General features: G+C 37.4%; 1 protein-coding gene across 1 annotated transcript in view; it reads left to right on the top strand.

The window, feature by feature from the left end:
• Positions 1-22438, top strand: part of LOC147226209 (uncharacterized) — a 58373-nt gene extending 35935 nt beyond the window's left edge. The window contains exons 22-30 of the mRNA XM_086161091.1: positions 2680-2751; positions 5510-5545; positions 9760-9804; positions 12260-12292; positions 13489-13644; positions 13889-13943; positions 15378-15572; positions 16764-16841; positions 18420-22438. Coding sequence (XP_086017217.1) covers positions 2680-2751; positions 5510-5545; positions 9760-9804; positions 12260-12292; positions 13489-13644; positions 13889-13943; positions 15378-15572; positions 16764-16841; positions 18420-18607 — 858 coding nt within the window. The 3' untranslated portion in view covers positions 18608-22438. The remainder of the gene's footprint in view (positions 1-2679; positions 2752-5509; positions 5546-9759; positions 9805-12259; positions 12293-13488; positions 13645-13888; positions 13944-15377; positions 15573-16763; positions 16842-18419) is intronic.
• The last annotated feature ends 1397 nt before the right edge of the window (positions 22439-23835 follow it).

Below are 23835 nucleotides of genomic sequence, written 5' to 3'. Positions count from 1 at the left end.
AAACACAGGGTTACTGTAAATCGTGAGTAGCTCATCTGACGACAAGGAAGGAATGCTGATGAGGCTTCAAGGGGAGCAGAACATTCTGAAATGTCCAACACACATTTTAAAAAGAATTTTGAATTTTTACCTTCAGTAATTAGTAATTCTTTGGTAGTATGATGTTACTTTATTAAAAGATGCCAGGTAGTGTTTTTGGGGGTGTGCAAAGACCCCATTGAAATACTACTACTACTGGTACTACTGATAATAATCACAATTTTATTATGATTATGATTATTATTATTATATCAATATCATATTGATATCATAAGATTATATATGATATTATACAATAATGATATTATATAGTATACAATGTTATAATATTAATATACATTATTATAATTATTATTATTATTTAAAAATGATATGATTAATCTGTCAAGGCTCTCTGTCTTCCCCCCGCAGTCCCAAAACAGTAGGGATGTTAATTTATGACTCAATTATCCCTTGGTGTGACTGTGGGAGTGGTTATTATTTTTATGTCGTTTATGACTGCAATTAAAAGTCATACACATGAAATATAGATCATCTCTAGTGTGATACTTATTCTGAATCATACAAGCTTGTTGTGGTATAGAGCAAACATATACAGGACTGTCTCAGAAATGTCTCAGTATTGTGATAAAGTTCTTTATCTTCTGTAATGCAATATAATAAAAAGCTTGCAAAATTTCAGTTGATTTGTAATGAATCCAGAATGTATGACATTTTTGTTTTTGTAATTGCATGACAGAAGATAAAGAACTTTATCACAATATTCTAATTTTCTGAGACGGTCCTATATACTACAATTTGGGGTAGATAGGCTTTTAGACCTTGGTGATTGAGTTTTGATGAAGATCGGTTTTGTCACATGGTGCCTTCATATTTATAATTCTGTTAATATAATAAATAATAAGACTGCAAAAGAACAAGTTGTTATAGTTCAGAGAGAGCATTTCAGTTATATCAAAAGTGACAAAATCTAGATTTCAGATTGTATCCTAATTTATTTATAACTGAAAAGTTTTATTGCGCAGTGTGGTGACTTCTCCCGTACTTGTCATTTTTTGCAACTGAAGGTATATATATTACTGACATTTTTATTCCAGTATCACCCAAAAAAACCCATTGCACACAAAAGTGGGGGCTTGAAATTTCAAAAAGCATCTCAGGGATTAGTGAGGGCACTAATTCCCCTCATGGAAGGGGGATGACATCTGGATGACAGCCTTTTCTTTCCTAAGCCAGACATATTTTCTCTCTTTTTCATCACACTAGCGGGTTCCCATCTCATCAGCTTGTACTTGGGTTCTTCCTTAAGAATGACAACTGCAGTCCTTATGTCATTTTTTTAGTTAAGTGGCTTAATTCTGATCAATTTTGCCAATAAATGTCAAACATGATAATTTTTTCCTAGTAAAAATTTTAATTTACAAGTATCTTAGTTTTCTTTCTAAAAATGTTATCTTTTTTGTGTAAGGCACAGACTGTAGAGTTTTCAATCTATCATCCTTAAAACCAGACAGTGGTTGCAAATTTAATTGCCTCACCACAGTAGACCAACTGTTATTAACAGTCATCTGGAATCAGTCTAGTTTTCATATTTTGAATATCTTTTCATCTCTATTATTTTCAGACTTTTCTTAATCTGCTAAAGTCTAAGTATACTATAGGTCATACAGTAACATAGCAAATGGTCATATAGCATAAACGAAAGAACAAATCACTACAGGTTGATATAATTATAAATGAACATTTTCACTAAAGTTTGATATGAAATATGAATTAGAAAAAGTAAATGAAAAACAAATGGAATTAAACAGTCTTACTTTACCTGCTTACCATTGAAACCGTATCAAAAAAAGGATTTGCCAGCCACTCAATTTAGGGGCGGCGTGGAACAGGAGGTAGAGCAATCGTCTTTGGAACTGAACCTTCCTGGTCCGCCTGGTGTATTGAAATGTTGTTGAGCAAGACACTCAACCGCTAACTGCTCCCCTGGTGCTGGTGGGCGGCAGCCTACTGCTCATAGTTCATCCATGATGGGTTAATTACAGAAAATGAATTTCCCCACGGGGATTAATAATTATAATTATTATTATTAATTAAACTATGCCATCCATCTATTATCTACAGCTAATCCAAGACCTAGGGTTGCAAGAGATGCTTGAGCATATCATAGCTGTCATTAGGCGAGAGGCTGGTACACCCTGGACTGGTTTGCCAGTTAATCACAACGCTACATACAGAGATCATTCACTATCAACACACTGAGGTAATTTTCCCAATTTTTCCTGCCTAGTTATGTGGGAGGAAACTGGAGAAAACCCATGTAGATGCGGAGTGAACAATATCCACACAGAAAGGTCCCCTGTTGGAATGGAATCAGGGCCCCTCGTGATGTGAAGCTGTAGTGCTAACCACTAACCACCATGCCACTGTGCCGCCATGCCGCCATGCCGCCATGCCGCCCCCTAAACTATGCATTAAATACATAGAATTGTTAATGTAATGAGCTGGTTACGTAACTAAAAATCAAACCCTAACCTGAGATTTGGAGTAGTATTCATTCAGAGGAGTTGGCCCATGCTCTGAAAAATCCTGCTTTGTGTAGCATTATTGTAAATTCAACTCCCTTTTCGATTTCAACAGGGCTTACCAGGGGAACCAGGCTTTCCGGGAATGCCAGGTGCCACTGGACATCCAGGATATAAAGGCCATAAGGTGGGATTTCTTCAACAATTCTTTGAAATTTGCACACTACCTCAAACCAAGAGGTTTGGGAGAACTATTGACAATGGGATTTGTGGTTGAATAACATTAACTGATATGTGATAGCAAACTGTTCAGATAAAGAGAGGGAGTCAGCATTGTGAGGCGAGGTAGATTCTGTGGCACACTTTAAATAGGAGAAAGCAAATATAGCCTACATATAGTCTAAAATTTACGTGCTTTGCTTTTTATTTTCTAGTATGCAGTACTAGAGGATGTACTGTCATAAATGTTTCCCCTCATTCTCCTTCTCTTCCCCAACCAGTCAATAAGCCGGGAAATATATATTTATACATTGGGGCAACAAAGTTTTTAGTCAGCCACCAATTGTGCAAGTCCTCCCACTCAAAAAGATGTGCAAGGCCTGCAATTTTCATCATAGGCACACTTCTACTATGAGAATGAAGAAAAATAAAATCTGGAAAATCATATCTGATTTTTAAAGAATTTATTTGCAAAGTATGATGGATATTCAATAACAAACGTTCATCTCAATATTTTGTTATATACCCTTTGTTGGCAATGACAGAGGTCAAACGTTTTCCGTAAGTCTACACAAGGTTTTCACACACTGTTGCTGGTATTTTGGCCCATTCCTCCTAGCAGATCTCCTCTAGAGCGGTGAGGTTCTGGGGCTGTTGCTGGGCAACACCGACTTTCAACTCCCTCAAAAAGATTTTCTATTGGGTTGAGATCCGGAGACTGGCTAGGCCACTCTAGGACCTTGAAATGCTTCTTTCAAAGCCACTGCTTCGTCGCTCGGGTGGTGTGTGTGGGATCATTGTCATGCTGAAAGAGCTGGCCACGATTCATCTTCAGTGCCCTTGCTGATGGAAGGAGGTTTTCTCTTAAAATCTCACGATACATGGCCTTGTTCATTCTTTCCTTTACATGGATCAGTCGTCCTGGTCCCTTCGCTGAAAAACAGCCCTAAAGCATGATGTTTCCACCCCCATGCTTTATAGTTGGTATTGTGTTATTTGGATCCAACTCCCCAAACAAAACAAGTTGAGTTTTTACCAAAAAGTTCTATTTTGGTTTCATCTGACCATGCGGCATTCTCCCAATTCTCTTCTGGATCATCCAAATGCTCTCTAGCAAACTTCTGACGAGTCTGGACATGCACTGGCTTAAGCAGCGGGACTGGTCTGGCACTGCAGGATTTGAGGCCCTGGCGACGAAGTGTGTTACTGATGGTAGCCTTTGTTACTTTGGTTCAAGCTCTCTGCAGGTCATTCACTAGGTCCCCCGTGTGCGTCTGGGATTTTTGCTCACTGTTCTTGTGATCATTTTGACCACATGGGTGAGATCTTGCATGTAGCATGAGATCGGTGGAGATTATCAGTGGTCTTGTAAGTCTTCCATTTTCTAATAATTGCTCCAACTGTTGACTTGGCCATGGTGGAGTTTGGAGTGTGACTGTTTGAGCTTTTAGACAGGTTTCTTTTAGACTGATAACCAGTTCAAACAGGTGCCATTAATACAGGTAACGTGTGGAGGACAGAAGAAGATGTTACAGGTCTCTGAGAGCCAGAATTCTTGCTTGTTTGTAGGTAACCAAATACTTATTTTACCCAGGGATTTACCAATTAATTAATTAATTAATTAATTAATTAATTCAAAATCTTACAATATGAATTCCTGGATTCTTTCCCCCATTCTGTCTCCTGTAGTTGGAGTGTGCCTATGATGGACTCGCTCATATTTTTAAGCAGGAGACCTTGCACAATTGATGGCTGACTAAATACTTTTTTGCCCCATTGTAGGTGTATATATACAGACATTTTCAGTTAGAAACTAGTGTAGCAGTATTGTCTTGTAAATATGGAGTACCCAATATAAATGCGAATGACAAATACATCCTCTCACTTCCAAGATAATCTCTAGATGTGTGTTTTTTGAAAATCTTTGAAATTACAGTTTCATATCCACATGATACTGAAGTTGATGTAGTGAGACATGCACAGTATGTCATGTGACAATTGTTTAAGTCAGGGGTTTCAAACTCGTGGCCCACGGGCCAATTGTGGCCCACAAAACGATAACTTATAACCCCCGCTTTAAATGAAAGTTAAATGTTTGTGTGGTCCGTTAGTTTGAGTTTGCCCTAAAGGCAGGGGCAACAACTTATCGTCCTATGGACTGCAATTGGCCCATGATTGGCCATGAGTTTGAGACACCTGGTTTAAGTCCTTCAAAATAGTCCTGAATTAGATGATATTAAAGGTATTACTACACAGGCCAAATTTTACAAAACTTCATATTGAAGTCAATCACAGTTTTTCTTGAAGGATATTGTGCTTCTTATTTACATGTGCAGATGCTGAGGAATTGTGTGGGCTTTTGTGTTTTATCTAAATGACAAAGTCATTTTGTGGATGTGGAGTTTCTTTTGATATATTAAACAGTTTCTATTTTGACCTGTGATTAATAATTCTTAATCGTACTCAAATTGTTCTCTGGTCTGAGTGGTCATCTTTGGAGCAAAACATTCCTGGTTGGATTCCTGCGCTCCTTGTAGCCTGTTAAAGTGTTACTAGTTAAGACCCTGAACCCCTAACTGCTCCCTCTGCACTGCTAACCTACTGCTCATGGTTCATCAATGAGGGGTTATATATAGTGGTTGAATTTTGCTGATCATGTGCTCTGTGTATATCTGGAAGTGACGATATAACAGGCTTTCTTTTTTTTTTCCTTTCTCCATTTTTAGGGGGACACGGGAGAACCAGGCTCTGAAGGAAGTCAGGTTTTGGGCTTTTTTCTGTTATTGTTTACTCGGTATATTAATTATGAACAAAAGTATGGTAGCATATTGCTATCATAATTCAAGATAAAATGCTATAGCAGATTGCATTTTCATTTTCAGAATGCGGAAGCATATTTTGACTCATAACTAAAATGAGCAATAAGTAATCCAAACAAAAATGGGTTTAAAAATCGATACGAATTTGCAATCCCAAGTGGTGCAGGAGAATGACGTCAGTGGCGACCTTCTTCTTTGCAGCTTGATTACCTGCTAGCTAATCGGTGAGACTAGTTAGCATGGTACTCCCTAACAATTACAGAGCCTGATAGAATTGCAGACAACTAATGAATCGGATGCCCATGTTTTATCATAAAGATTATAAAGAGATTGGTTGAATACTCTGCCCCAACAGACACCATTATCAAGCATGTTGCCTAAGCCAGCCTCTTCCCAGTCCTTCAACAACTCGATGCAGCAATGAGATGATGATGATGAGATGAGAACAACTTTATTAATCTTGAAGGAAATTGTTGCGCTTGGATGCCCGGCCGTTTCATGGCCTCAAAGTGAATGACAGAGCTGAACTGTTTGGCGCTGGGAAGAGGTTAGCTCGGGTAACGTTCTTGGTAACATCAATCCATCTTCTGCCGCTTATCCTGCACTCAGGGTCATGGGGGATGCTGCAGCCTATCCCAGATGTCATCTGGCTAGAGGCGGGATACACCCTGGACTGGTCGCTAATCCTTCGCAGGGCCACATATATAGACAGACAACCATTCATTCACTCATTCGGGGCAATTTTTTCCCTTTTTTTTTTTTTTCTGATGAACCTGGAGGAAACCCACACAGGCATGGGCAGAACATGTATACTCCATACATAAAGGTGGGGAGTTTGCAAGCTGTGCAAAAAAAGGTCAACCACTGACATCACCCTCCTGCGCTGTTTGGGATTGCGAATCCAAATTAAATTTTCATTCCCTTTTGGCACAGAGGGACATGAAAAAGAGAAAGCAGTGTTTTGTTTTGTTTTACATTGTGTCATAGAAAGTTTGACCTCAAGAAGAAAGTGAAAATGCTCATTTAGAATATTTATTGTTCATTTTAGTTCCTGCATTCCTGCAAATGCATATTATTTTTCATGTATGACATTTCTAATTTAAATTTGCCAGTAATTTGCTGGGTATGTTTTGAAAATAAATTCTTAAATATATTTTGCTCGTCAATTTGGATTACGTCAGAATGAGCAGTCAGGAAGAAGAAAATGAAAATGCAGTTTGGATAACTTATTACTCTTTGTCCTATTTTTCCATTCTGTTGTCCATTGTTATCCTTGATGTTGTTGCTGCTGTTGTTCTATCCGCTGTCCATATGTGGATACCTTTTGGTCTTTCTAATTGTCTCCTAATGGTCTTTGTATTTATATTTATGTTCATATTTGACACTCATAACTGTTATGCTGCTGTGACAAAATAATTTCCTGTATGGGGATCAATAAAGTTTATTATATCTTACTCATTTTAGTTATGAGTCAAGATATGTTTTCACATTCTAAAATGAAAAAGCATTCTGCTAATGCATTTTAATTAGACTTACCTATATACCTATATACCTATATACCTATATGCCTATATACTTCGATACAAAAGAACAGGATAGTATATCTATTGCTTCTTTTTAACATATTAGGTTGCAGACACACCCCAATTAAATTCGGTGTCAGTGATGTTATCACTGCTGGAAAACAGAGGAACCATCTAATGAGAATGAGGAGCAAAGGGAATGATTAATGAATATCCCCTTCAAACATATCAGGGAGTGCCCATACTGTTGAAGGTTTGGTAGCAGAAATCTACCTCTGGAATCTTTTAGCAATGAAATATTCATTAATAAACTTTTTTTTTTAATATATTTTATATTGATTTGATCATGCAATCACCACCATATACTTGCAATATACCAGATGTGGTTACTTATTTGGCTACTTATGTTTAAAATTCTTAAACTCTTGAGGCTCTTAAACCGTCCATATCAGTTGTGAAAGAAATTATGGGAAGTGGTTATTTGTCAGAAGGAGCTTTTTTGAACCGTTAGAAATACTGTACATCAGTCATCAGATGTCCTTCGAGTCCTCCTGGGGGTGCTCCGTCAGTTGTTTGATCATAACTCGCAGGTTACTGGTGGGAGTTTGGATATGACACATCTTCTTGGAGGCACCTTTAATATATCATGTAACAGAGCCTTTCCCATTTGCAAATACCCACCCCCTGGATTTGGCTGTTTCCTAGTTTTGCTGTGCATGTCTTTTGCATTTACTTAAAAAGAAAATTGTAAATAAAATAAAAAAAAAAAAATAGTCTCTTTTCATTATGGTGACCAAGTATGTATGTGGATGATTGAAGTTACCTTTACATTCACATTCACATAATTGTATTTATTTATAATAATACCATGAATAATACAATAATTAAAAGCTATTACTTCATGTTAAAAAGTTGTCATGAACTACTACAGCCAAAATATACTTTATAGGTCCAGAAGCATCTACATGCCCAAATGACAAACAGGAACTTTAACGGAGCACTTTAACGCCCTGCTTTTTATACGAACGTAAAGATGTGTGCAACAGCCATTAGAGTAATTCAATCATGGCAAGGTATCTTAACTATTTTCAAAATGTCATATGTCACATTAATTTGAATCAACCTTTTAGTCTTCATGTTGAAATGGAAATGGTTAATTTGGCTGAAATATATTAAAGTAAGTCGAAGAAGCCAATGCAGTATAGTTGCATTAAATCTCATTAAATGTGCACATTTTATTCAGTTTGAAAACTTTCATATCTACACTTGAATACACACTTTAATGTGTATTAATTACTTTCTATACAGTTCACTTAGTCATGTTTACAAAGACCTGAAGAAAGATGAAACACGTACACTCTGAATCAATATGTTTTGGCTTTGCATGAATAAATGGTGGTGTACAAAAAGTAAAAAAAAAAAAAATGAAATCAAAACATTTGGTTATTCTTGGTTTTGATTACATGATGTTCATTATCTTTGATCTAAACATTACATGTTTCAAAACTGTCTTCATGTTCTGGACCCTCTGATCGACTAACTAAGCTACAGCCCATTCAAATGTGATGGAACCGTTGGAAGATATTTTTGCTGACATTCTTATTTTCATAAGAATTACAGCTTGATATCAGAATCAGAATCAGAATCAGAATCATTTATTTAGGCCACGCAACAGTGTTGGTGGAATTTGTTTCCAGTACGGCACATAATGCTCACATCTCTCCTGTGTCAGTTCCATCGTCAACAATACACTACAGACAGAAAATCAAGCCAAGCAGACGGGACACATCACACATCAAGACAGTGATTTCTCAGTGATATCAGTGATATTCAATGATATTCAGTGATATCTCATTCAGTTGTGTTTTTCTGACCCTCAAATACGACTAATGAGAATGTAAAACATAAAGAAAGGACAAAGTCAAGGACAAAGAACAAGATCTTTACCCAATTTAATTAAAAAAAACATGAGGGATGAAATTAATGAAAACGTGAAATCAATATTCCTCGATGTCAAGATACAGTAACTAGAATACCATACTGAGGCAGTAAAATTAAACTTTTCCTTGCTGAAGATTTATATTGGTTCCAAGACCCAATACTGTTTGTCCCCCTCGTACAATGTGAAGCCTAAACATATTTTCCTCTAAAGAGTTATCTTTTTCTTTTCTCTCTATTTGGGAAGGCCCGTGACAATCGAGGTATAATGCTTGTCAATCATCCCCGTGTAGAGCGGCTATTTCCCAGCTAGTGACAGATCCTGTCACTAGCTGAGCAATCAAAGCATACGAAAAGTTTTCGGATTTACTTGTCTCCCTTGCTTTAATGGAGAGGAGTGTGAGAGCCCCGGGGAGCAGAGGCAGAAGAGCCGTTTGTGTCAAGATGTGGTCTGAAAGCCACGCATGCGATATACATTCAGGTTTGGTAAAGGTCACCAATTCGTATCCCCTCTCTCTGTGGGATTCTCTTATTGGCTGCTCGTGGTAATCATGACCTTTCCTCCCTCATCTCTCCGACTCACACATACACAATTGATGCACACTTTCCGTCTCACCCCTGCACATACAGCATGTGAAAGGCTATGTAAACAAAGTGTCACAATCCCCGACTTAATAGTGATGTATATCTTTGCAGGGGCAACGTGGCAGAGATGGAGATCTGGGAGCTCCTGGTGTACCTGTGAGTGTGGGCTTTCTCTACTTCCACTTGGGGGCAGCTGAGCACATGTGTCCGTGGTTTTGACAAACCTGGATATGGGTAGCAGATACATTGGGAATCGTGTAGTATGATAAGTCTGAGTATCTCTGCAATGTTTTTGTTAGTCCCTCATAGATAAAGTGGAACCTGGTCACACATTAGGAATGTATTGTTTTTATTTTCCCATTCAGTCTTGTTGGGGAAAAAAGTCACCCGACTGAATATATCATACTGAATCAAACACATAAGACAGACGCTATGAATATCAAATCCAGCTCAAACAAGATATGTGTTAGTAATCTCACAATGGAAAGAAAGTGCTGAGACAGGCATCTGATGGAACAAAGCACAATATGGGTTTGTGTCAATGGACTATTGAAATGCGATGGGGGGTCTAACTAATATGGCCTCGAAAAAAAGAGGATGGACAATCTGTTAAATAAACCATGACAATGAGTCCAGGAACCAGGGTTAGTTATGTATCACAGAGATCTGTAATTCCCAAACACCTAAAAGGTATTCAAGAGGCTGCAAACATATACAGAATGTAGTTCCACTTACAGTGTATTCAAAATGTACCCTTCACAAGACTTTCCCAGGTTAACATTTTAGAATTGGTTCTTGCCAAAAAATGAATACTGACCTGCAGGTTCACCTTCCTCAAGGCCAAAACACAAAAATGGTGTCACTGCCCCAATTTCTTTTTAAGTACAAATGCACAGCTTGTTGCTATTCATGCATGCCAGCGCTTCATTCTGCTGCCCCTATTTCTTGTGCTATTGTACAACCATGTCCCTGTACAAGCAACAGTGATGAAGGTGAAGGCAGTATCTGTCTGTGGTGCATTGTTGTTGAGATATTGGCATTGTTGTAATTTGCAAAGTGAGCAACCTCTATCAGAATATTAGCTGGAGCTAGGTCAATGCAGAGATAGAGAAACAAAAAATACCCAATTAAAATTACCCAATTAATACTAAAAAGAAAAAAAAAGGAAACAATGCCTCAGAGAGCATAAAACTGAAGATTTGCTCTTCATGTCAAGTTTTTGGATGACAACATTTTTTTTTCAGGAACTCAAGTGTTATAGTTTAGGTGATGGTGGTCTGTATTAGGACTGCAGAATTACACTTGTAAAGCTTCCAGTGTGTGTGTATCACCAATCATGATGCGTGGGCTGTGAGTATTTCAAATTTCATGACCAGCAGAGTCCAAGATGTTTCACAGATCACCAAATAAAGCAGTTGTTTCTTGTCAAGGATGTTGAGAAGTCATTGTATCTTGTGTGATAAAGACTTGACAAGAGACGTGTTTGTGTGTTTGTGCATGTGTGACTATGTGCGCACGCATGCCTGTAGCTTTGGTTTCATTCTGTTTGACGGTGTCTAGAGCTGCCCAGCCTCCATGTGACAAACTCTTAAGGCCAAATGCAGCAGCAGTGAATCACAACGGTGTCACTGCTGAAATGAATGTGTCATATTTTGTCTTCACCCAGACTAATTCCTGCTGGGTAAAATAAATATGTCTGCCCATCAATTCAGGCGAGACATGCTTATAGCAAGTCTTTTTTTTGACACCAGTTTATTGTACAAAAATGAAGCTCTTGTACTTAAGGCTATGCAGGTTTAATGTGTACATTAAATCCAAATAAAAAACATTACATGTTTACTTTACTGGTACACAATTTTAATTTGTATTATACATGTTGACATACCAATACACCATAAATCCTTTTCTTTGCGGCACAAATTACAGATACAGACTCGATGTATCTTTTTTTTGATAATCAAGTCAAAAAAAAAAAGCTAAAAACAAAGAGATGCAAAGGCAGAGATGTCAGTCTCGAATAAGTGATGATAAAAAGGTAATTTGAAAAAAAAAAAGCATATGATTTATGTATTGCTATAACAATTGTTTCATAATATCCATTCAATTTGCTTGATTAAAAAGTATTTGTTACTTTAAAATGAATGTATCTCAAACGTTTCCATTTTCACTTGGTGTGGCACAGCAAATGTCAAGGTCAGTGTGGATATGAAAACAGACAAAAAGCTCAATTGTTAGATTCGGCTTTTATTTAGATGTCTAAATATCAAAATTTGCACAAACATGCAAATGCTGCTTGTAGAATTCTGCTCAACTGTCTTATTGATGGAGTTACCGAAGGGTAGACTAGTGGACTTAAACATCCAATGATGGATTTTCTTCAGTTTACAATGGAGAGAAAGAAAGTGTTAAACAATAAACAGGTTTTGTAAGCTTGCTGTTTTTACAGAAAAGAGAGCAACTCTGCATCACAAATGCAAAACACAGAGCCCAGATCCTCTGACATCCTTTCACAGCCTTTGATATGTAAGCAAGTTTCTAACTGTCTCTCTCCATTTATTTTTCTTCTCCTTTCCTCCCCACCCCTTCCCTTCTCTCTTCTTTCTTCTGTCAGGGCGAAGAAGGACCCAGGGGAAGGCAAGGAGAGGTTTGTGAAATTAGACTTTGCAGCATTAGATATAATCCATTCTGTTATTCTGCAGTACAGTGAGAAGCTCTGTCAAGCCTGCAAGGCTGCTATAGAAGACTGTAGACTTACAGAACCAATACCTTCAGGCATGGGGAAATCTGCGTGGGGTGGTTGGTAGGGGGCAAAATATGCACACACTCTGAAAGGCAAATGGTTCTGTATTATCAAAGACTGTGTTTAGTATCAGCAGAAATGTAGTTCAACTGTAATTTGTGCAAATGCTGCACCACTTGTTGGATATGCTTTCATACCAGTCAGCTTGTAGTTAACACTTTTTCAGTGTTATCTGTGGAATACTGAATGTAGATGTCTGCTGTACGCGACCTTTCCTCAACCATGAATATGCTATTTTTAGATCCAATTCAGATGCATTCTGCACAATTGGAGCACATAACTTGCAGCAACTGTAAACAGGAGAAAAACAAAAGTGAATATTTCTCAATATAACTGTGTGCTAGCTCATTTTTATTTGTATCCTAATTTGGTTAAAATGTATAGAACACAGTATAAAAAGAAAACACAAATAAAAAACAGTGCAAAGACTTAATTATGAAATTGAAATATAGAGGCCCATGACTGAGGTCAGGTTTCTTGTGTTGAGCTATTTGTCAAAACCTGACTTTTCCATTAAGCAATCTTTCGGGAAAAAAATAAATAAAATTGTAACTAAGTTATATTCCTTTTCGTGTCCTTTTCGACCTCAAACAATGCTTATGTCACAATGGCTGTTGTTTGATATGGGCACCAAATATCTAGACTGCAAATCCCAATAAGTGCCAAAACAGCGGTCAATTTAAATAATTTTGAAAAGCATGTCTTGACAAATTTGTATGTCAGGTTCCAAATGAGACATGACCTCTTAATGATTGTGATGATGATTGATTGCTTTGAGCAGATGGTAATGCCAGGTCTGAATAAATCAAGGGATAAGCTTGAGGGCATTTGACCTAACATGAAGCCTTTAAAGCGGATATTTGGATATTAAAATTAATGTTCAGTTCTCAAAAAGTCTGGATAAAGTTTTGTCCTTTTTGAGAAATCAAACGCAGTCAGAACCGCTGTATCGGTAGCAGATGCAACGGTGGCTTTACTGCAGATGTGTCATTTAATTTGTTCATCCTGCAATATGACATTATCTGTTCTACCTCATTCAGAAAGGACTAAAAGGGGAAACGGGCCCTCAGGGACTTGATGGAAAGAAAGGGGATACAGGACACATGGGTCATACTGGCCCTGTTGGTCCCAGGGGATTTCCTGGCCAAGATGGGTTGCCGGGGCAACCAGGCCAACCTGGATATCCTGGAAAGCCTGTGAGTAACCCAAAATTGACCCTCTCCTTTGGCGAAAGCACATATTTTCAGCCATTGCTTTCTTCCCTGGATTTTAGTTAGCCATTTTCTGTAGAAATCAGGTGATGCGGTCAGTGTATATGTGCGCTGCTGGAGACAGGCAGCTTTAAGAAGATCCTGTAAATCTGGCTCCAATCAAAGGTTGAGCCTGTCTCCCAAGTCCTGGTTGGACTCAGCGGAATCAAAGTCTAACTGTGTCTTTCAGGGCAAGCCGCCGTCAGATGAGTATCTTATAAAGCTCTGCTCTGATGTTCTGCGCAGTAAGTATCTGTTTGTTTTCATGTTACTTTGCTGAGAGAAAAGCCGAGGTCTGAATGGGACTCATCCCAGAATCAAGAGCCAGAAGTCTTTGAAGTAGTCACTGAAAACGACATCAATTTTACATAGGCAGCAATGCCAAGTTACTTACATTGCAGAGGAAAAAAACAATGTGCACATTCAGCAAGGGAGGTGGCAAAATGTGTACTCACTCAGAATTAAAAGTCAAAAGCCATTCTTTGAAGCAGTCATGGAAACAACAAAAGATACAAATATGATTAATTTTGCACTTTAATCAATTCATAATGATTGTGTCTTTTTTTTCCTTTCATCTACTTCCTCTCGCTTTTGACTTTCTTGGGTTATATTGTTCTGTAACTTTTTCAAACATTATTATAAATTATTATATTAGTATCATTTTCTTTTCCGTTTTGTGATTCACTTATAAACAAACAAGCACATCAACCAAACCAAACAAACACACGCAAAAAAAAAAACAATAAACAAAAATTGGTATGGTTTGAAAAAGGTATTTGTTTATTTGCATTTTATGATTCTTTTTATTGTTCCCAACAGGTTGAGAAACTAAAAGTTTTTCTTGTTTGTTCCTAGAAATTAACATGATTTATAAAATCAACTGATTAATGGAAAGACCATTAAAAGAAAAAGCTTTTTTTCGCTGAGTGGTCTCTATAAGACACTCGCGAAGTCTGGTTTCAGTTCTAGTTAAAAAAAAAAAAAAACAACAAAAAAACGAACAATGAATGGCTGTTTGTCACTTATATGTGTCCTTGTGACGGACCTCCCGAAGCCCCGGGGTATACCCTGGCCATGCCTCTTGTCCAATGACAGCTGGGATAGGCTCCGGCACCCCCACAACCCTAAATTCAGGATAAGCAGCACAGATTTTGGACGGGTGGATGCTCAATTTTCTCATTTTGTTTACTATTCTATTTTAAAGTTCTTACTATTTTGTTTACCAACTAGCCTACGTTTACAAATGCAGTCACGGGTTTGGATGCAGTGCTTTTCCTCACAAAAAAGTAAACAAACACTGCTCTACCTGCTGTTAGACCTCAGCATGTTGAAAAAGACAATAGGGACAGCGGATTGCAGATATGTTGAACTTCACTATTATCTTGCTCCACAAAGGTGACACTGTGTTCCAAAAAAATATTTACTACTTTCTACACTGAATCAACATTACTGAGTTAATTAGTCCCCAATTTACAGTTCAGTGAGCACAAACTCAGTGAGTGTTGAGGATCTACTTTCTTATAAATATGTTTTTGAAGATCTACGGGCATATCATGTTGACCAGAATTACATTTCTGGCAGAATAAACAATGAAATCTGGGCCGATATCTTCAATTCTTTTCTTTGTGTCAGTAAAATTTCTACTATTGTTTACTACCTCCTCGCCTCCTGTTCCACAGACCAGCTGCCAGCGATGCTTCAGAGTATGGCTCCCTCAGCTCCATGTGAGCCCTGTCAGAGTATGAAGGGACCCCCTGGTGAGCCAGGACCACCAGGCCCTAAAGGTTCCATGGGAAACTCAGGTTATCCTGGCAGAATGGGTGCTCGGGGTTTTCCAGGAGGTCCCGGAATGCAAGGTTCACCAGGCCTTAAAGGTGATATACCCTAACAAATCCCAACACCTGTGGGCAAGAAAATTCTTACACCCTTCATCCCTGGGTATAGTCACTTTAATGAAAACCTAAACATAAATGACAAGATCACTTTATGAATAGCGGCAGAACAAACTTTAATGCTGTTTTCATGTACAATTGAAAATCCAAGCAGCACCAACCACTGACAATTGGGATCTGCTGTTGTTCACGGTACCCCATAAAACTAGAAGCTGCTAATAAAAGTCAGCACAACAGAATTCTACACACAAAGGATTTAAAGCCAACTTAATGAGCAGCCTATGATTTATCATCAATTTAGGACAGAGTGGCTCATCAGCTTTGAAAGATGCCAAAGTGTTACTCTCCACTCCTTGTCTTATCTTGTTAGTTTCAGGCAACAACACAAGAGGTGTCAGGAAACAGAGCAGAAGACTGTAAAAGCTGATTGGAAAGTGAAAATAAATTATGCTACTCACTCACTGGCCAATTCATTCAGGGTAGTTCAACAGTCTGATGTGATCCAATACAACGGCTTAGCAATAAATCCAGCTTTTACACAGATAATAATGTTCAGTTTTGATTGGCACTTTAAGTAAAGCAATTACACCTATTGTGGCTTTGGCTTACATGGTTCATGACCAATTTGTTTACCTGTTTTTGTCAAGGATGATTAATTGTCACTGTTCATTCTACTTTTGAAACTAAGTTTCAAGGTTTTAAGGATGCTGGCAAAGAGGTCAGCCCTGCTGAAAAGAAAGAAAATGGGACTTTTACAGGATGGCATGGAAGTATTGCCAGGGGGCTCCATTGCTCCATGGAAGCTTGGCATCTCTGATGGGAAGACAGTCACCTTGCATTCCACATGAAAATTTCACAAGTTTTAAACATATTGGCTTCAGGATGGTCATAAACTCATGAAGCGCACTTACCGTTCTCCAAGTCGGGACATCTGTTTGCTCCTGCTGGCTTTAGTTATAAAAATGTTGCCAAGGAAATTTGATCATGGAGAAGGATGGAGGGCATTTCACTGTCTGTTGCAGTGTGTTTACAAAAACGAAGAAGTACAATGCATCACCAGCTCGAACACTGGAGAGCCTTACTACTAGACGAGAACTGTTATTATTCAAATTTGTTTATTGGCGATAAAGTTTCCCCTCTGCGGATGATAAAGGAGGTTTATTATGTCCTCAGGTGACATGGGACCAAGAGGGATTAAAGGTAATAAAGGAGAGGATCTCCAGGGACCTCCAGGACCACCAGGACAACAAGGTATATACATTGGATTAGCTAAACCATCCGCATTAGTTTTCTATGTAGGGTCTATGAGGATTCATGCAAATGATCTCAAATGAGAGACATGAGAAACAAGGCTCAAAATGCACAAGTAATCTCATAGACACCTTTGACTGGGGAAAAGTAAAATAACTATTTAGTGTCACACCCTGATAGGCTAAAAATAGAACTCCCAGCACTGCACGTTACATCACCTTTAAAACAGGGTTCAAGATTTTTTTTACCAGACTTCATGATTTCCTCCACACATAAAAACTAGTATCTTTCCTGTTGTGCTTCATATGATGTGAGGTTTTAACATCCTTTTGTGAAATGTACTGTTCCCTAGATACTACCAAAATCGTAGTACAGTACTGAAAAGTACTCTTAAATCAGGTGACCAAGAATTACCACATAGGGCTGTTTAAATATGTACAGATTCCGCATTAATCCAAATAATGCAATAAAAGAAACAACAGCTGTTAGATTAAGAAAGAGAGATAAATTCATATGTAGACATCAGGACAGGGTTCATTCATCATGCGGACACAGAAGCATTGTGTAACTGAGAGAATGATGAATGAAACAAACTATCATGACTAATTTCATGAGTACAGAACTTTTCAAGAAACTTCCAGCTACAATGGATGTAATAGATCATCTGATGAGTGAATTTGCATCCTTAGATGCCATTTTTAGAGTGAAGCTATTAGCTCCTTTGATTTTACATAAAACCCTTTCTTAAAATGCTAACACAGAAAAAGCTCTTTGATGAATAAATTCAGTGACTGTAACTATTGAATACAGAGGCAAAATTGATTGCAAACATATCACTAAATCCAACCATCACCTTGATAAGAAACCTGATGCAAAATATGGGAAACTGGAGCTTTTTGCTGGCGAGATTTAATTTATTTTATTTATTTATAACACCGAAGTATATTCATTTATTCAAGTCAATAAGGATCCTGGTAGTGGTAGAAAATTGCCTCCCCAGATGTGCCCCCAGGGCCTCCGATTGGGTTGTCTGGGTCTAAACTCATTAAGGCAGTTATTTTCACAACTTAACTCCAGTGTTCTTACATCTGGCATTTGGGTCTATTTATGAATGTGCATTGAATGGAAGTTCATCAAGGCTGTTTTGAAGTATTACATAAAAATGCGATAAGGTAATAAATAATATGCTGAACATTTTTGGTATGTATTTGATGGTTGGAGTTTCAGCCATGATCAGGTTTTAACAAAAAAGACAATGAATACAGTGTTTACATTACATTACATTACATTTGGCAGACACTTTTATCCAAAGCGACTTACAATAGAGGACATAGGGACTGCAAATACACTTGCAAATACACGATGCACAGGAAATATACAGAACAGTAAGCTTGGGCTAGTGAGTTTTTTTTTTTTTTTTTTTACCTTTTTGTTTACCTTCCAAAGCTGTAATAGCACAGTTATAAATATCCCGAGGATGCTTATAATATGTGCTTTGTATAGCCTGTCTGAATTTAACCAATAATAAGCAATGGTTATTCTGGATATATTCTATTTAGTCTTTGTCTATCACTGCAGGGCCCCTGGGACCTCGTGGATTTGATGGAATTGGTCAGCCAGGCAATGAGGGGATACCTGGTAAACCAGGACCCCCTGGAGACCCTGGTAAAAGGGGCAGCCAAGGAGTACCAGGGGTTTGTGACTTTTCTATCTGCTATCAGACCTACAACTTGAGGGATCATTACAGTAAAGGACCCAATATCTGATGATGTGGCAGCGCTGGGTGGAAACTGTGATTGGATTTTAAGACTGCTGTGTTTGTGGGAGCCAACTAACTGTATCACTGATTAATTGAAAAAAGGCGTGACTCATGAATGAGCAGGTTGTATGTAGCACAGTGGCTATAAGGGCAGAAGTAACCTCATTGGTTAAGTTAGGTGGGCAGGGCATTGATTCCTGATTATGGAATTCATGAACACAGGCAGTCTGAATCAGCTGACTGAGGCAGGGGGAAGCACTCACGGTGCTTGGCCAAGGGCAAAATTTATTTCAGTCAGGCCCTCCTCCACACATTAAAATTAATATTGGTTAAAATGATAATAATCTTAATGTCTGAGCTAAATATAGTTGGGATACTCAAAATATGTCTCATGAAGTTGTCCAGAGGGCCTTGATGAAAAGGATTTGTTAAATTCACTTCAATTTCTTGCGAATATGACAATCAGAAAAAAACTGTAGTCAGGAAATCCAACACATATCACTGAAACAACCTTGAAATACGTTAAAATTCCTCTTTACATTTTCCTGCCAAATTTCTTGAAAATGTCAAAAAACAACAAAATATCATAAACACTTGATTTTGGTGGTCAGATCAGTGACTGAGAAATTTGTGTGGAAATACTTTCAAATGTATCTGAACATCAACTATCCAATAAAGCGCTAGATATGAGGATCCCTGGTGAGATAGCACTGCGTGTTTATAACAAAGAATCCCGAAACTTTCTAAAATCATTCCAAATATATTTACTGGCCAGTCAATATCTGTTACAAGGGATCATTTTCTTACTCCCTTCTTGACTGTGACATCAAGCTAACACTGTCACTGCATTCTTTTTTAGCTGGAGGTTGAGCAGCTTTTAAAAGTTTGTTCTAATCTAAAGTAAAACAGATTTGCACCAAAGTGGTTTTAGGTTTTAAGTTATACTTGGGAAAAAAAAACAAAAAAAAAACAAACAAAAAACATCTGTGATTAGGAAAAATTCATAAAAGCAACTACCTCTTTTTTAGATAATTTCATCTATACAATACATGTATATCGATTATAATGAAAGCTTGCTTACAATTCTTGATGCAGCCGCAGCCTCAACACTCATTCATGCAAAAAACAAGAATCCCTGCTGATTATACAAATTTTGGCAACAAGTCAGGTAAACAAAACTAACATGCCTTGGGCTTTGGTCACACTATTCACATCTTAAAAAAGATAACACATCATCTCATGAAAATTAAAATAAGAAATCTGTATGTTTGCCTGATTAAAAACAAAACATTTGACTTCCCCTTACAGCACTTCACGGGGTATTTACATTTTATGCTGGAACAAACAAGGAACACAAAACTTTTCCAAAGGTTCAGTTTTAACACCACCCCCACCAAACCCCTTTGAAACAGCACAAAAAAAAGGTTGTCAAGGTAGTCAGTCGTACTATTAAACCTTCTCTCGAATTCACCTGTGCCAAATTATGCTTTTGACTTGTGCTTGCCAAGTGCCATGAACATATTTTTTTTGTCTTAACACAAACCCAGGAAACAAGGCCTGGTGACTCAAGAAAAACCAAAGGAATCGTTACGGGCAGTTCTGTGTAACTTCCATGTCTAGCAAAATAGTTCCTCATAAATCTGCTGACAATAAGTAGACTGGAAATTATATTTCACAACTTAACCACAAATTTTGGCAGAAAAAGGGCATGCTGAGGGTTTTGAGTGCTTTATTTACATTATGAGCTCCAACTCCATTATGACTTTTTATGATCCAAACCACAGCAGCCAACCTTCACACAAAGCTCAAACTAAATCATCTTTCATTGTGATTTACTTTTTGATTTTAGGGTGTACTGTCCCTTTAAATGATATCAACGTCTGTGTAACTCCTGAGTTTAATCAGTGTTGACATTAAAACAACAGTGGTCAAACTTGAATCTTAGATATCCTCCTGACAACATAATATCAGTAAAATCTCCACTCGTTATTCAGAAGTTTTCAAAGAACTGCAAATTCAATTCATTATTGTTTGTTGAAACAGTAAAAACTCAGAGAAGTATCATGAAATAATACCAGTATCATGGGGTTCAACTGGTGAGGTTGTTTCTGTCCTTAAAGCAGCTGCTGTCTCAGATTCAGATCTTTGAATTGTATGAAAATTTCAGTGCATTCCGTTACTCTATACTGGATATGCAAAATGAAATAATACTTTAGCCTACTTCAGGTGGATAGTTTGTGAGCGACTGAACAATCTAGTGCCTTTTCTCACAGTAACCATTTTTTCCTGGAGATGCAATAATTAATCACTATAGCATGTAGAATTCCACCTATACTTATTATATTAAACATAAAATATAAGACCCACTTATATATTACATCTGAAGTAAATGAGTGAAAAATCTCTCACAACCGCTCTCTTGTTAAGTTTTTAAAGAATGGTATGCATTTCTCTGTTCAACCTTACCTCAAGTTTAGGAGTTCCTTATTTTTAACTGCAAACATCAACAACCTGGTTTTCTGCTGCTATGACGTTTGGAGTGTTTTAATTCTTGATGTAGCTGATACGATGTCGTAATCACTATGTGGTGTTAAGAGCTTGTAGTCACTTCACTATGCCCTATTGCATTGGGTTAAATTGTATCATTAAGCAAAATTCTTCTATCTTAAAGATGAAGGAATAATTCAGTGCTTGGTAGAAATCTTCATTTGTATGCAAATCCATCAGAAAGCTGATGACCTATATCCTGCGCCATAACACTTACTTGTCAATTTATCCTTTTATTGCATTCTACTTGTATGCATACCCGGCTGCCATGCAGGGGAAACGCTAGGAAAATGATGACGATTGCATTGTACTTGTAGCTTTTTGTGTGCAATTAAAAAAAAAACCACAACAATATGCATTTATGAATGCTATTATTTTAAAATGTTTGAAAATACAATGCAACCCCAGGTACATATTTCTTTTAAACCTCACTTGGAAAAACAGAGAATCACTTGTTAAATAAAAGGTCTTTGTTTTTTGATATTTCATTTCAAGACCTCTTGACATGTGAATAAAACAAATACTTCAAATAATTTCTATCAGGTGTTATGACATTGCCAAAAGAGGAATCGTTATTCAGGACTTCTAAAAAAAACTGTAACATTAAAAGCAAGAAAGGGTGTGTAAACCAGACTCAAAAAAGCCTCAGATAATATATGAGTACAGTTGCAAAATCTTTTGCAATAACTATAATGCATTGTTTAGGCTGTGCTCTGACATTAGCAAAATAACATGTAACTGCTGTGTCTATTTATAAATGTATAAATGTAAAGGCATTTATCAGCAGGATTTATTCATTTAATTGCAGCTGCTCATGTCTGTAAAATTGATCTGCAAGGTTATTTTCTGTATAAGTTCAACTCTGGTCTGGTGATGCAAAGTAATCGATGTCAGAATCTTTATGTGGCAACTGAAATTGAAACGTCTTCCCTCAGAGACGTTTCGCCCCTCATCCGAGAGGCTTCTTCGATACTGATCTGAACCAAAGAAGCGAAAGAAGCAAAACGTGCTCAAGGGAAAGAATTTCAAGTCCAGTTGCCATGAAAAGATTTTGACAAGAATTAACCATGAACTGAATGACTTTGAACCTCTATAGAGATGCAAATTAATAACATTTAGGAGAGGCAGAGTGTTGTGACAATGATGGCTCATAAGGGACCGGGAAACCTATTTTTTGCCGTGTTGAACTATACATCCAATTTCATTTAACCGGCTTTGTTTAAATTATAGAATCATTATGACCTGCTCCACGTCAAAAGAGGGATAATAAAATATTGTACCCTGGGGTAGACGGAATACACTTTTCCAATAAATTGTTTTTGATCCAAGAGTAAACTAAAGCCGAGTCTTTCCTGCAATGCTAAACCTCCATGCCTTTTCCTCATTCACTTCTGTCAGACATGCTGATTCATTTTGCTAGGTGACTTTTTGAATGGGTCATTAGACTTTATTATGTTGGTAAACTATGTACTTTGCACAAGTGTAAGATTTGCTAAATAGGTGATGATTCTATAATCAGTGTGTGCGTTTTAATCCCTCGGCCTAGGATAACATTATTTCAAAGGGGTTTTCCATTATTGCTGTGAAAATAAATAGTGACACAGTATTAAAGGTGAATGACCATTACATTTAAAACTAACTGAACCACATTTTTCTTGTAGTAGTATTTGTTAAGAACGATGATAGGAATATAAAAAATATAAACTAAATGAGTAATTGGGTTTCCCAGTCAGTTTGACTGAGCAAGCATACAGTTTTGGTATTTTTACAGCATCTACCTTAAAGTTACTGCATAAATACAGTATGACAGACAAATAAAAATCAGCTTGAGTACTTTCATTCTTATTACTATACAAAATCTCATCTAATCCATGTGAGGTTACAACAAGTGCTGATAAACTGCATGCTCAGTCATTTTTACATGGCTGGAGAAATGAAAGGACCATGGTGCCAAACGGGGCTGCTATTTTACAACCAGGGGGTGTAAAGTTTGACAAAATCCAATTTACTGCAGGCTACAAGAACACACAGAACAAGAAGTGCACAAGAAGATATGTAATTATACTAATAGCAATTGTACCATAATTTAAGACTATACGTTATTTTCATGATCAGCTACAGAAAACACCGGATGCATTATAAATATGGACTCCAGTTTCTCAAGAGGAGATATTTAAAATTCCATCCAAGGCTTAGTCTGATAAGACGTACAAGTTATCACAAAACCGGCTCATGTTAGATTAAAATCTATTGGTTAGGGGAGAAGGCTGAGTGCTCTGAGAGATCGAAAGATGAAGCTGGAAACAAGTTTCCAATTGCGCAGCTGGTTTATCTCTTTTTCATTTCTTTGTCATTTGTGCAAAATTTGTTTGGTCGACGTGTGTGTTTGTACTCGAGCGTGTGTGTGGCTTTGCGGAGAAAAAAGAATTATCATCAAACAAAAACACAAATACAATGGCTGTAATATTGTATATCAAAGAAAGAAATTAGAGCTTAAGAGATACAGCTTCAAGTGCGTTCAGGTAACCCTTTAATTGGGATCGCTTTACAGTACTGAACCTTCTCAGATGCCTTTCTTTGGGGGTCTCGACAACAGGCAGAGTTTCCAAATGGTCTTCTATTGCTCTTTAATAGTTTTGACTTGTATGTGACAGTTTGAAAGGTTTTGGTGTTGCGCTCTTTCTTTTA

The sequence above is a fragment of the Fistularia commersonii genome, chromosome 15 (genome assembly GCF_037954325.1).
Source record: "Fistularia commersonii isolate RoL2024-O1a breed Wild chromosome 15, RoL_Fcom_v1.0, whole genome shotgun sequence".
Classification (NCBI taxonomy): Eukaryota; Metazoa; Chordata; class Actinopteri; order Syngnathiformes; family Fistulariidae; genus Fistularia; species Fistularia commersonii.
The sequence above is the reverse complement of the archived record's forward strand: the minus strand, read 5'-3'. Positions and strand labels throughout refer to the sequence as shown.